The sequence below is a fragment of the Artibeus jamaicensis genome, unplaced genomic scaffold, assembly GCF_021234435.1.
Source record: "Artibeus jamaicensis isolate MK-2021 breed Jamaican fruit bat unplaced genomic scaffold, CSHL_Jam_final contig_332, whole genome shotgun sequence".
NCBI classification, from domain to species: domain Eukaryota; kingdom Metazoa; phylum Chordata; class Mammalia; order Chiroptera; family Phyllostomidae; genus Artibeus; species Artibeus jamaicensis.
In genome coordinates, this window is record NW_026521788.1 from 39662444 (window position 1) to 39676412 (window position 13969).

Below are 13969 nucleotides of genomic sequence, written 5' to 3' on the forward strand. Positions count from 1 at the left end.
ACCAAGACGGGATTGAGAACTGGAATACTTAGGGCTGCATGAGCACAAAAATAAAGCTAAGTTAAAAATGGCTATTGAAATGAATGTTTCAGTCTAGTTTTGAAAATGTAGGCATTTTTTTTAATCTGCTGCTGATTGTGAAGCATTATATTAGCAATAGAGATGATGCATACAAGGAAATTCTTTCTTACCACAGTGCTTTAAGATGCTATGAGGGAGCAAGATACAGATTTGTGTGCTGCAAAAAAACCCCAACGCAGCCTCCAAACCATCTGCAGCCTCCAAAAGTTCACAAGCTGTGATTACAGCAGCTCCAGACCTTATGCTTGTCTTGTGCTGGCCTCCCCTCCATATGCCTAGAATAGTGCTGGACCCAGTAAGTATCTAAGCACAGTTATTAATGACTCAATTGTAATTTTTAGCCATGAAATGCACACCATTTACAAAACCTCTGCACATGTGGGGAGTCTTACCAAGTCTTCTGATATCACAGACTGAATAGCAGTTTTGCTTCATATCTTTTTCCAAAGAGATAGGCAATGCCTCAGCCTCTACTTCCTGTTGCTGTCTGCATAAATCAGGGTTGGAATCCACAGGACGCATCAAGGAAGTAGCCCAGGGTCTTCTTATGTCTTGGTACCATTGTGCCTCTCTGGTGGCCTGTTGCCAAGACTCTGGCCTGAGACCCAGGCCTCCCCCTACTTCTGGGGAGGCACTGTCCCTCCACCTGTTCTCTTGATCCAGGCTTGGGCTCTGCTCTGAGTCAGTGCATATTGCCTTGGTAAATTCTTGGTCTGAAACAAGTATCTATTAAAATAAATGCTAAGGATTAATAGATCCATGATGTACAGTGGGAAGAATCTAAAAGTTGCTTCCATTTAAAATAACGAGGCATTTTTTCGGTAGAATAGAGCAGTTAAGAGACATGCTCTGGGGTCATTCTCCCTCTGTCAGGACCCCAGCTCCCATGGGCCCTGGGCAGCACATTTAACCATCTCTAAACCCCTTAGCTTGGGACCATTGATAAATGTGGTTTTTTTTTTTTTTAGTAAAAATATTTTGAGCCCTGGCTAGTGTGGCTTAATGGATTGAGTGCTGGTGTGAGAACCAAAGGGTCACCAATTTGATTCCCTGTCAGGGCACATGCCTGGGTTGCAGGCCAGGTTCCCAGTGGGGGGCACACGAGAGGCAACCACACATTAATGCTTCTTTCCCTCTCTTTCCCCCTCCCTTCCCCTCTCTCTAAAAATAAATAAAACCTTTAAAAAATATTTTGAAAACTTAAACAATATGAAAACAGAAGTAACAATGACTCTTTATCCCACTTTCTAACAGGAAGTTGTTTTTGTTTCTTTGTCTTCATCTGTCCTCATCCAAGATGGCCCATTTCACAGCCTCACCTTCCCTCCCAACATGATGCCATTTCTTGGGTTTACTCTTCACTTCTCCAAATATTGCTTGATTGTCCTCAACTCTTTACATTCCTCTTGGGCCTTTTAGGTTCTGATTTTGATGGCCTGCTATGGAGCACTAACACCACTCAACTTTCTAGAGGAAAAAAAGAATCTATTTTTCAGTAGGAAACTATGCATTGCCTCTAGCACAGTCTGGGGTGTGGGGACAACTTTGCCAGCAAGTCCTCCTGTCCGCCATGGATGAAAGTAACACTACCAAGACATGATCTGCTTGGGGAAGAGAGGTGGCCAGTCTCTCAGAGGAGAAAGGCCAAGAGCCCCTTCCTCAACGGCTTTTACTGGGTTGTAATTCACAGAAATACAGGCTGTAAGAATCAAACAGTAGATAACATTTCAAAGAAATCTGAGGGCTTAGTCTGAGTCAGTCAGTGTCTGTCAGGAAAAAGGGTTTCAGATACTTTGGGAGACATACTCATTTTCTGCTCAGACCCTTCACATATGAATGAAAGCACTCTTAGCAAAGCCGACTTTGTGGACTTTGTGCCTCCTTTTGAGACACCAACTAATTCCAAATGTAGGGATGCAGAGGTAAAATGGACACTCAAGATTTCCAGATAATCTTTCTCTACTTTCTTAGTAAATTCAGTTTTCTGTTCTCTCTACTCTCTAAATTATTTCTCATCTTCTCTCCCCAAGTTCCCCCACCTTGTCTCTTACTTCATAGTGAGAATGAACATATTCAGATAAGAATCCTTCATCTCTCATAGTAAATTCAGCTGACCAGCCTGCCTCCTACCCCAACACCCTCCTCTACTAATACCCCAACACGTCTCCTCTAATAGCCATGCTATTTCTCTGCTCTTCAAATGAGTGTCTATACTCGCTATTTCTGTATCTCCCCATTCTCCCTTGTATGCACTCTAACCAGGCTTCTGTCCCCATCATTCAGTCCCCAACTGAAATTGTCCCAATCAGGGTCTCTGAAGATCTGCCTCTTTCTAAATCCAAAAGACAATTCTCTGTCCTCATGTCACTCTACCTCTCAGCAACATCCAGTATAACTGAGCCTTCATCCTTCTTGAGAGCATTAGTTATTCATTTATTCTACTTAAATGTTCAGAGTTTACTACCACCTCCCAGGCCACTTAGTCCCATTTTCTGTCTCATTTCTTTGAACCAGACCTCTCAATGTTGGAGTGTCCCATGACTTACTTTTTCAGCCCTCTTCTTGACTTTTTCTGCACTCTTTGCCAAGGTAGTATCATCCATTTCATGGCTTTAAATGACATTATTTGCTGACAATTCCCAAATCTACTTTCAGTTCTCCTCACATAACTGTCTAATAGACATCTCCATTTGGCTGTTCCATAAACAGTTCAGTTTTACATGCTATCAAGAACTATTGCTTCTTTTCCATGTATTGTGAACTCCTCCCTCTAAGCACCCCCTATCTTGGTAAGTGGTACCACCATTCATCCAGCTTCTCAAGACAAACTGTTTTCTTTCTTCGTACCCATATCTAATTGAAATAGAATTCTCTGGGATCTACCTCCCAGATGTATCCCAAATCTCACTACTTGCCAAATATTCAACTACAACCTGAGTCCATGTCACATAATATATTCCCTATACGATACTGGTTTACCTCCCTTAGCCCATCTCCACCAGCAAGCAATGAGTAATCTTTCTAAAGCATAGACCAGGTGTGGGTATGTTCCTGCTTAACACTTCATCTTCCACCACCACTCCCTCCAGTGGCTTCTCACTGCAGCCAGCACATTACCAAAACATACAAGGTCCTTGTGGCCCCAACTGCCTCTACACTTCTCCTTCTAGTCTCCCCTTCATTAACTACAGTCCAAACACCAACTGTTAATCTTTTTGTCCTTCAAACATTCAGGTTATTCCTGTCTCAGAGACTTTGCACTTGCTGTTCCTTCTGCTTGGAATGACCTTACTCAAAATGTTTTTACATCTGCCTCTTTCTCATAATTACTTTATTCTAATTATAAATTAAATGTCCCCTTTCTTGGTCTTCAATCTGACCTTTGGAGTAACACAAATGAAACTTCCTCTCCACCTGGCTCCAGGTAGGAGAGAGAAGGCATGCCCACCATACCTTACCCCAAGCCATCCTACCTAGCTCTTCTGGGTTCTCCCAGGGGTAACTATTTCCCGGGACAGAGGACAACTTTTCCCCTGGTATTTCCTGAATATCCCAACAAAAATCCAGGGTACCCAACTCCTCAGCCTGATGTGCAAAACTTGACCCTCTTTCACCCTGTTCAATTGCTTTAAACAATTGCTGTCATTTAAACTTTATTCCAAATGGGTAAGTTTCTTATTTCCTTCTAATAGCTCTTTTCTCACCAAAGTCATCATCAACCAACTCTCAGAGTATGAGCACCAAAAGAATCTGAATCACTAAGTTTCCTGTGCTGTCTCTAGTGACTCTCACCCTCATTTCATAGATGATGAATCATGAGCCCTAGAGAAGTTAGGCACATGCCCAAAGCCAGGCGGCAAGTGAGTGACAGAGCAGGCATGGGGGATTCCAGGATGTCCACACAGATCCTCTTCCAGGACTGAGGCCCTGATTCCCCAGTTGCTAAGGGTATCAGATGCTGATAGCACTCACCAAGTCCCTCCCTAGAAATTGAGCTCAGCTCAAGGGAGCTGCCTCAGCCAAAGTTAGGCCCCCTCCCTTGGGACAGCCCATGTGCCAGTGCTGGTTGATATTCAGTACAAATGTCCCACTTAAGAACAGCTGGAAGAGGCCATCCTAGCTCCAGAGTTCCCTGTGGGGTCAGCCAAGGCCCCTGTTGCAGCTGCACCACATTTCTTCTCCTTTTCCACCCCCTCAAACTGTTTTCCCCATCTTCCCAAGAGTGTTTCCAAGAATGAGCCCTATGCAACTATGACACTGGAATCTCTCCTGCAGGTCCTGTGCCCTAGGGACCCAACACATGGCATCATGATAGTTAATTTTAAGGGCTAACTTGGCTAAGCCACAGTACCCAGACATTTAGTCAAATATTAGTTTAGATGTTCTGTAAAGGTATTTTTTTAGGCAAGATTGATGTTTAAATCAGTAGATTGTGAATAAAGCAGATTAACCTCTGTAATGTAGGTGGGCATCAATCAGCTGTAGGTTTTAAGAGAAAAAGACCAAGAACTCCAAGACTGAATAAAATCTCCAGATTACCTTAGGATTTGTGCTGTAACATTAACTCTTCCCTGGAGTTTCAGACTGCCAGCATGCCCTGCAGAATTAGGCTATCCAACCACCACATTCACATGATCCAGTTCTTTAAAATTGATCTTTTCTCCTCTCTTCTTACCTTCCCTCTTCTCCTCTTCTCTTCTCTCTTCCTCCTCCTCTCTACTCCTATTCACCTCTTATTTCTCCTTCTTCCTTTCTCCCCTCCCTCTCTCACTCTCCTGTATATATGAACCTGCTTTGGCACACATATACCTTCACACATACACATCTCTTGGTTCTATTTCTCTGGTGAACCTAATACAGGCATCAAAGTAAAACCTCATTTTTTTTTTATTCCAATGCCTCTTTTCCTTGCACTAGACCATATGTAGTTAATTCATGCGTTAGGAGGATGGATCACATTCTGCTGTCGTTTTCACTCCTCAGAATGGAAGTCCTTCCCTTCCTTCACTCTGGTTTTGTATTTATTTCCCTTGCTTCTGGTTTCCCCACAATCAGCTTGGCTCTCATAGAGTCTAGCTATAGAGTTTTTATGGCCAAGACCTGAACATGTGTAACCATCTACAGGAAGATTCAAACATTAGGAGAGGCAGAATCAGGGAGGGAAAGGAAAAGGCAGAGATATGACTTCATGAACTTGTTACCAACCAATTGGGTTTGGGGACCAGCTATTTTCCTGTTCCAGTGAGAGAAGTTGGCATTGAACCCTACCTAGAAAGCAAATTTGGGCTTCTCAGAAGCCCCCAGATAGGGAAATGGATACCTGAACCTGAGGCATGTGGAGAGAGCAAGGACACCACATCTTACCGGCCATCCCTGTTCCATCTCAGGCAAGACACCTGGAAGAGGGTCAGCAAGGTAGGAGCATGACTTCCTGTGAGGCCCTTCTCAGTAAATGGAGCACCTCATATAAGAAACCAAACTCCATAGATATGGAGCTGGCATGGCCGTGCATCTCCTCTTCTGTGCTCTCCACTATCTCCCTGTGCTGGCTCCTCTACTCCCCACCCTTTTTTCCTCACTTCCTCACTTCCAGAAAACTCTGGAAGAACACCACTGTGGGCCTAACTTCCCAAAGTGCAAGGATGCAAGGCCACCAGCCTGCAGCTCCCACAAAGGTAATGCACCAATATTGGACTGGAAATAGTCAGAGTTTACCCAGGGCCTGTTCATAGAGCATCTTCCAATAATAATGTCTTTCTTCAGAGATACAGTGACACAAACAAATGGTTGTTCCAGTCTCAACCTCCTTTCCTTCCACCCCCTAATCTCAAAACCACCAGTTATGTAGGCACTGCAGCCAGTGCTCAGCCAAGGCCCTGGGAACCTCTTGACTGTAATATTGCCACAGTTCTCAGAGAATACCCCTTAGATCTGAAGCTAGATGAAAAAAGGCATTCCCCACCCAAACATACACTGTTTAGGGGATACTCCCCACTCCCTACCCCACCTGGAGCCCTTCTCCACCTTCACACAGCATGTGTGTGCTGTGCTCCAGAGGTGGACCTGTATGAGCAGCAGTGGGGCTTCCTGCTGGGCTCAGCTGGAGCCAGCATGGACATGGATAGAGACAGGGAACAGAGGGAGGTTAGTGATGACTGCGTCCCTCAGTTAACATCATAGCTCATTTCAGTGAGTCTGCTCCAGCTTCTAGGATTGGGTAATTGCTCCTTCCCATATCCCTTCGGGCTTGGGGGAGTGGATAACTGCACCTTATGTTCCCAGCCCCAGGGCTCCATATCTCATATCTCCCTTGCCAACACCTTTATTAAAATTCCCTTGAGTGACCCAGTTTTCTTCCAGAACCCTGACTGATATGTATAATATTTCATAGAGCTTCTTTGAATAAGCATTGAAAAGTGTCTACTTTTCACTCTTTTTTAAATTACATTTTTATCATATTCAGGATAACCAATACAACACTATACTCCAAAAGCTGTGAATTTAGTAGAAAAAGGGGAAGAAGGGAAAATGAGACCCACTATAGTCCCTTCAGCCTTATACTCACCTACCAGAACATGTTAGGAGACCTTTAGACAACACAAAAGCCCAGGGTTTATCCTCAGTTTCATTATGAACCTAACTAGAAGCAAGGGTAAACAAGGTCACCTATTTAAACACTAAGATGGAAAATTAAATGTGACAATGTTCTTCCAATTGTTGTGATCAATGATCTGTGTGTGATCAAAGTCTAGGTATGATTTTCAAGATCCCAGAGTATTCTCTACAGTGAGTGGGCCTAAAAAAAAGCATGGTTGACATCAGCTTGCACATGAGGCAACATCATTCATAGCCTCCCACCTGGAACACAAGGCCTTCTGTGGGCTTTCCATTCATTGCCAGAATGTCACCAGCTGCAATGGCCCTGTTCTCCTCAGCAGGCTGTCCAGGGAAGAGCTGCTTGATCCTCACAAGATCATTTTTTTCCTTTTATCTTCTTAATTTATTTATTTTAATGTTGTTCAAGTACAGTTTTCTGTCTTTTACTCCCATCCCAGCCCACACCCCTAACCCTCCCCACTTCCCTCCCATTTCCGCCCTCTTAGATTTTGTCCATGTGTACTTTATACTTGTTCCTGCAAACCCTTCTCCTTTTCCCCTGAAATTCTCTCCCCTCTACCCTCTGGTCACTGTCAGCCTGTTTTCTATTTCAGTGTCTTTGGTTATATTTTGCTTGTTTATTTGTTTTGTTGTTTAGGTTCCTGTTAAAGATGAGATCATATGGTATTTGTCGTCACTGTCTGGCTTATTTCACTCAGCATAATGCTTTCCAGTTCCATCCATGCTGTTGCAAAGGGTAGGAGCTCCTACTTTCTTTCTGCTGCATAGAACTCCATTGTGGAAATGTACCATGGTTTTTGGATCCATTCATTTGTTGATGGGCACCTAGGTTGCTTCCAGCTCTTGGCTATAGTAAATTGTGCTGCTATGAACATTGGGGTGCATAAGTTCTTTTGGATTGGTGCTTCAGGGTTCTTAGGATATAATCCCAGCAGTGGAATTGCTGGGTCAAAAGGCAATCCATTTTTAGTTTTCTGAGAAAATTCCATACTGTTTTCCATAGTGGTTGTACCAGTCTGAAATTCCACCAACAGAAAACTAGGGTCCCCTATTCTTCACAACCTCTTCAACACTTGTTGTTTGTTGCTTTATTTATGATGGCCATTCTGACCAGTGTAAAGTGGTATCTCATTGTGGTTTTAATTTGCATCTCCCTGATACCTAGCAATATTGAGCATCTTTTCATGTGACTCTGGATCCTCTGTATGTCCTCCTTGGAGAAGTGTTTGCTCAAGTCCTTTGCTCACTTTTTAAATGGGTTGCTTGTCTTCTAAGAGTGAAGTCATGTAAGTTTTCTATATTTTGGAGATTAAGCCCTTGTTTGAGGTATCAATGGCAATCTGTTTTCCCATATGGCTGGTTATCTTTTTACTTTAATACTGTTTTCTTTAGCCATGCAGAAGCTTTTAATTTTGATGAGATCCCATTTGTTTATTCTTTCATTTACGTCCTTTGCTCTAGGGCACATATCGGTAAATATGTTGCTACATGAAATATCTGAGATATTCCTGCCAATGTTCTCCTCTAGGACTTTAATGGTGTCATGGCTTATATATAAGTCTTTTATCCACCTTGAATTTATCTTAGTGTATAGTGTAAGTTTGTGCTCGAGTTTCATCTTTTTACATGTAGCTCTCTAGTTCTTTCAACACCATTAGTTCAAAAGGCTATTTTTACTCCATTTTATGTTGCTACCCTCTTTATCAAATATTAATTGACTGTAGAGACTAGGGTTTATTTCTGGACTCTCTGTTTTATTCCATTGGTCTATGTGCCAGTTTTTATGCCATTACCAGGCTGTCTTGATTACAGTGGCCTTGTAATACAGTTTGGTATCAGGTATTGTGATCCCTCCTACTTTGTTTTTCTTTCTCAAATCTGCAGCTGCTATTCAAGGTCATTTATGGTTCCATATAAATATTTGAAGTGTTTGTTCTATGTCTGTGAAATATGTCATTGGTACTTTAATAGGTATTACACTGAAGCTATAAATTGCTTAGGGTGGTATGGGCATTTTAATGATGTTAGTTCTTCCAATTCATGAACATGGTACATGTTTCCATTTGTTTGTGCCTTCCTTGATTTCTGTCTTCAGTTGTGTAATTTCCTGCATACAGGTCTTTTACTTCCTTGATTAGGTTTATTCCTAAGTATTTTATTTCTCTTTTTGCTATATCAAATGGTTTTTTTTTCCCCTTGATTTCTGCTTCTGCTGTTTCATTGTTGGTATACAAAAATGCCTTTGATTCCTGGATATTGACTTTGTATCCCACTGTTTTGCCAAATTCATTTATCAGGTTGAGAAGTTTTTGGGTAGAGTCTATAGGATTTTCCATGTACACTATCATGTCATCTGCAAACAGTGACAGTTTTGTTTCCTCCTTTCCGATTTGAATGCCTTTTATTTCCTTTCTTGTCTGATCACTGTGGCTAAAACTTCCAATACTATATTGAATAGAAGTGGTGAAAGTGGACAACCTTGTCTTGTTCCTGATCTTAGTGGAACAGATTTTAGTTTTTACCCATTGAGTATGATGTTGACTGTAGGTCTCTCATATATAGCCTTTATTATGTTGAGGAATGCTCCCTCTATTTTCACTTTGCTGAGTGTCTTTATCATAAATGGGTGCTGTACCTTATCAAATGCTTTTTCTGCATCTATTGATATGATCATGTGATTTTTCTTTCTTTGCTTTTGTTTATGTAATGTATTATATTTACTGATTTGCGAATATTGAACCATCCTTGCATCCCTGGGATGAATCCCACTTGGTCATGCTCTACAATCTTTTTCATGTATTGTTGGATGCAGTTTGCCAATATTTTGTTGAGGATTGTAGCATCTATGTTCATCACTGATATTGGCATGAAGTTTTCTTTCTTCGTTGTGCCTTTATCTGGTTTGGGGATTAGGATAATGCTGGCTTCATAAAAAGAGTTTTGGAGTCTTCCATCATTTGGTTTTTTTGGAGTAGTCTGTGAAGGATAAGGATTAGCTCTTCCTGAAAAGTTTTGTAAAATTGTCCTGTGAAACCATCTGGTCCAGGGCTTTTGAGTGTCAGGAGTTTTTTTGATTACTGCTACAATTTCATCTGCTGTTATTGGTCTGTTCAGGCTTTCTGGTTCTTCTTCATTGGGTTTTGGAAGATTATATTTTTCTAGAAATGTGTCCATTTCCCCTAGGTTTTCAAATTTCTTGGCATACAGTTCTTCATAGTACTTTCTTACAATGCTTTGTATTTCTGTGGTGTCAGTTGTAATCTCTACTCTTTCATTTCTGATTGTGTTTTTTGGGGTTCTCTCTTTTCTTTTATGATGAGCCTACTAAAAGGGTTGTTGATTTTGTTTATCTTTTCAGTGAATCAACTCCTGGATCATTGATCCTTAGAATTGTGCTTTTAATCTCTCTGCCATTTAATTCTGCTTTAATCTTGGTTACGTCCTTCCTTCTACTTGCTCTGGGCTGTTTTATTGTTGTTCCTGAAGTTCTTGTAGGCATAGGGTGAGGTTGTTTGTTTGAAATGTTTCTGACTTTTTTAGGTAGGCCTCTATTGCTATGAACTTCCCTCTCAGGACTGCTTTCACTGTGTCCCATAAGTTTTGGGTTGTCGTGAGTTCATTTTTATTTGTCTCCAGAAACTTTTTGATTTCTTCCCTAATTTCATTCTTGACCCATTTGTTGTTTAATAGCATGCTATTCAATCTCCGTGATTTTTTAGTGTTTTGGGGTTTTTTGCTTGAGGTTGGTTTCTAATTTTAATCCCTTGTAGTCACAGAAAATGATTGGTATGATTTCAATTTTCTAAATTTGTTAAGGCTTGTTTTATGTCCTAACATGTGGTCTATCTTCAAACATTTTCCATGTGCATTTGAAAGAATGTGTATTTAGCTTTTGGGAGATAAAGGGATATATATATATATATATATATATATATATATATATATCAGTTAAGTCCATTTTATCTAGGGCATTGTTCAATGCCACAATATCTTTGTTGATATTTTATTTGGAAGATCTGTCCATTTTTGTCAGTGGTGTGTTAAAATCCCCTACTATAATTGTGTTGCTGTCAATATCTTTCTTGAAGTCCTCTAAGATTTTCTTTATATATTCAGGTGCTTCTATGTTGGGTGCATATATATTTACAATGTTTATGTCCTCTTGGTGGATTCTTCCCTTGAGTATTATGAAGTGACCTTCTGGGTCTCTCTTTATGGCCCTTTTTTTGAAGATGCTTTTGTCTCATATGAATATTGCTACCCCGACTTTTTTTCCCCCTGTCTATTTGCTTGGAAGATTTGTTTCCAGCCCTTCACTTTCAGTCTGTGTAGGTCTTTTGTCCTGAAGTGGGTCTCTCGTAGGCATCATATGTGTGGGTCATGTTTTCCTATCCATTCAGCTATTCTATGTCTTTTGATTGGAGCATTTAATCCATTTACTTTTAAGGTTATTATTGATAGGTCTTTATTCATTGTCATATTTGCACCTGTGTTCCTGTCTGTCTCTTTCTTTTTTTTCTTTTCTTTGAAGCAGTCCCTTTAGCATCTTTTGCAGAGCTGGTTTGGTGGAGGCATATTCTTTTAGACTTCTTTTGTCTCAGAAGCTCTTCATTTGGCCTTCTATCTTGATTGAAAGCCTTGCTGGTTAAAATAGCCTTGGTTGCAGGCCTCTGGTTCTGATTACTTGAAATATTTCTTGCCATTCTCTTCTAGCTTGGAGCATTTCCATTGAGAATTCTGCAGCTAAACTTATCAAGGCTCCCTGGTATGTTACATTCTGTTTCTCCCTTTCTGCCTTTAAGATTCTCCCTTTGTCTTGGAATTTTGCCATTTTAATTGGAATGTGTCTTGAAGTGGGCCTCTTTGGGTTCCTCTTGATTGGGACTCTCTGTGATTCCTGGATTTGTGTGACTTTTTCTCTCATCAAATTAGGGAAGTTTTCCATCATTACTTTTTCAAATAGGTTTTCCATCTCTTGCTCTTCTTCTTCTCCTTCTGGTATCCCTATTATTCAGATATTATTATGTTTCATATTGTCTTGCATTTCTCTTAATCCCACTTTATTCTTTCTGAGCCTCTTTTCCTTTTCTTGCTCTTTCTGGGTGTCTTTTTTTTTTATTTTGTTCTCCAACACACTGATCTGATCTTCTGCTTCATAGATCCTGCTTTTGATTATTTCCACTGTGTTCTTCAGTTCAGAAATTGTATTCATCATTTCCTCTTGGTCCTTGTTGATAGTTTCTATTTTCTTTTTCACGTTGATATAGTTTGCAGTGAGCTCATTATAGTTTCCCTGTAGTTAGCTCATTGTGAGCTCTTTGAACTTCCTGATAACCAGTGCTTTGAATTCAATATCTGATAACTGACTTTATTTCATCTAGCATTCTTTCTGAGGCTTCCTCCTTTCCTTTTATTGGGGTTTTTTTTCTTTGTCTTCCCATTGTTTGTGAGACTCTTCTTCTTGGCCTCAGCTTCTTAAATTGATGCTCTGGATTCCTGGGTTTATGGTGTGAACTTCTCTGGTAGAATACTTGTGAGATTTAGTGGTGTGGTCTCCTTGAACTGCCAAGCTCACTGGTCATGGGCTGTCCTTTAAACTGACTTTGTGTTTGTCTTTGGATTTTGATTATTTTGGAGTTTTTTCTTTTCTGGGTCATTTCACCAGTTGGTTAACTAATGGTCACTGTGCCCACCACCTCTTGTAATTTATTTTGCTGGTGAGGGCAGGTTGTGTTGAAGCTAGTTCTTCTGTGTGTACAAGGTTTTCAGGATTCTCTTTTGCTCTTGTTCAGTTGTTTGTACTGGGTAGTTTCTCCACTATTTAGTTGTATTTCCAGATAGGTCCTGGATTGAGGTTTGTGTGGTTCCCACTCCCTCCTTCACCTTCTTCTGTTGTTATCTGTTAGTGGTTTCTTTGTTGTTGGGTTACCTCTTCCAGTCGGTATCCTGGTGTTCACTACTTCCACTTACTCTCTTGTTGGTTTCATACCGGCCAAATCAGTTTTCCTGGTCTCACTGGCCGCAGCAGGCTGAGGGGTGATTAGTGTGGTCTTTCTCCCTTCCTGATGTGTACTCAGCCATTCTTGTAAGCACTCTCCCAAGGGCTAGCCTGGTGCCCCTCCTGGGCACCTTAAGTGAGGTATCCAGGTCTTCTTCAGAGTGTTGTTTCCCAGAGGGTTATTGCTGTGGGCTGGGATGTGGGTGCATGTTAGTGCCTGGCCAGGCTGCCTGGGTCCCACGGTTTGGCCACGAACCCTTCCACACAACCTTGGGCTTGCTGCCTAACTGGGTGGGGAGTAAGTTAAGCTGTCACAGGAGAATCCCCCAAACAGTTTTAATTTTTGAGAAATTCCTCGTACTCAAGCCTGCCTGTCCATACAGCCCAATTCTCCAGCCAGACCAGTGACTATCAGGGTCCATGCACGTCACTGTGGAGCTCTCCACTCTCCCAAGCCAGAGACCACAGATTCTGAGGGTGATCAAGGCCCTTGTGTGGTTTGCCTCTTTGTCTTTATTCCCCTCTCTGCAATGAAACAACCAGGTTTCTCCTGGTGCTGCTCAAACCCTGCTTGGCTGGGGAGGGAGGGAGCAGTTGACCTGGCTCTCTCCCAAGAGCTCTGTGGCAGGCCTGCAGCTCCCAAAAAGTCTGTGGTAGACCCAGCGCCAGTGCCAGGCACCAGGCGCTGGGCCTGGGGCTACAGCCATGGTCCCCGAGCTGGTCCCTGGGACCTTATTGTCCTGCAGTAATCTTCTTATTTTCTGTTTTTTCAGTGTCCACTATAATTTTTGCTTTCTTATTTTCCCATATGCCAGCGTACTGTTGACTGTTTACTCTGTTCCTCCATAGATCGGCCAGGTTTTTCTCCCGTGTGTAGGGGGAACTGGAATCTGCTCCCTCCTACTCCGTTGCCATCTTCCAAATCAAACACAAGACCATTTTTGAGGTGGCACAATGCTCTCTCTCTCCATCTGCACAAAACTGAATCCCAAACCACTGGCATTCTTTTTCAGTTTGACTTCAAATTGTGGACCTATATTGTAGGATGTGAATGAATAAATTCTTCAGTAGATTACAAGTGAAACTGACCAGCCTCAAAATGTAAACTATCAAGTAGATGAACTATTTGTTTTACATAAATGATTTTACTTTGCTAATTTTTATGACAGAATCTATTATATATGTTATAGATAACATATAATAGATCTATATATGTTGTCCAATGAAAATAGAATGTTAGCTGAAAATGCAAACTACATAAGTCATTTATTT

General features: G+C 41.4%; 1 protein-coding gene across 1 annotated transcript in view; it reads right to left on the reverse strand.

Moving 5' to 3' along the window:
• Positions 1–405: 405 nt before the first annotated feature.
• Positions 406–13969, reverse strand: part of FRMPD2 (FERM and PDZ domain containing 2) — a 109087-nt gene continuing 95523 nt past the window's right edge. The window contains 5 exon segments of the mRNA XM_053663863.1: positions 406–807; positions 5446–5490; positions 5492–5560; positions 6940–7065; positions 13627–13730. Coding sequence (XP_053519838.1) covers positions 406–807; positions 5446–5490; positions 5492–5560; positions 6940–7065; positions 13627–13730 — 746 coding nt within the window.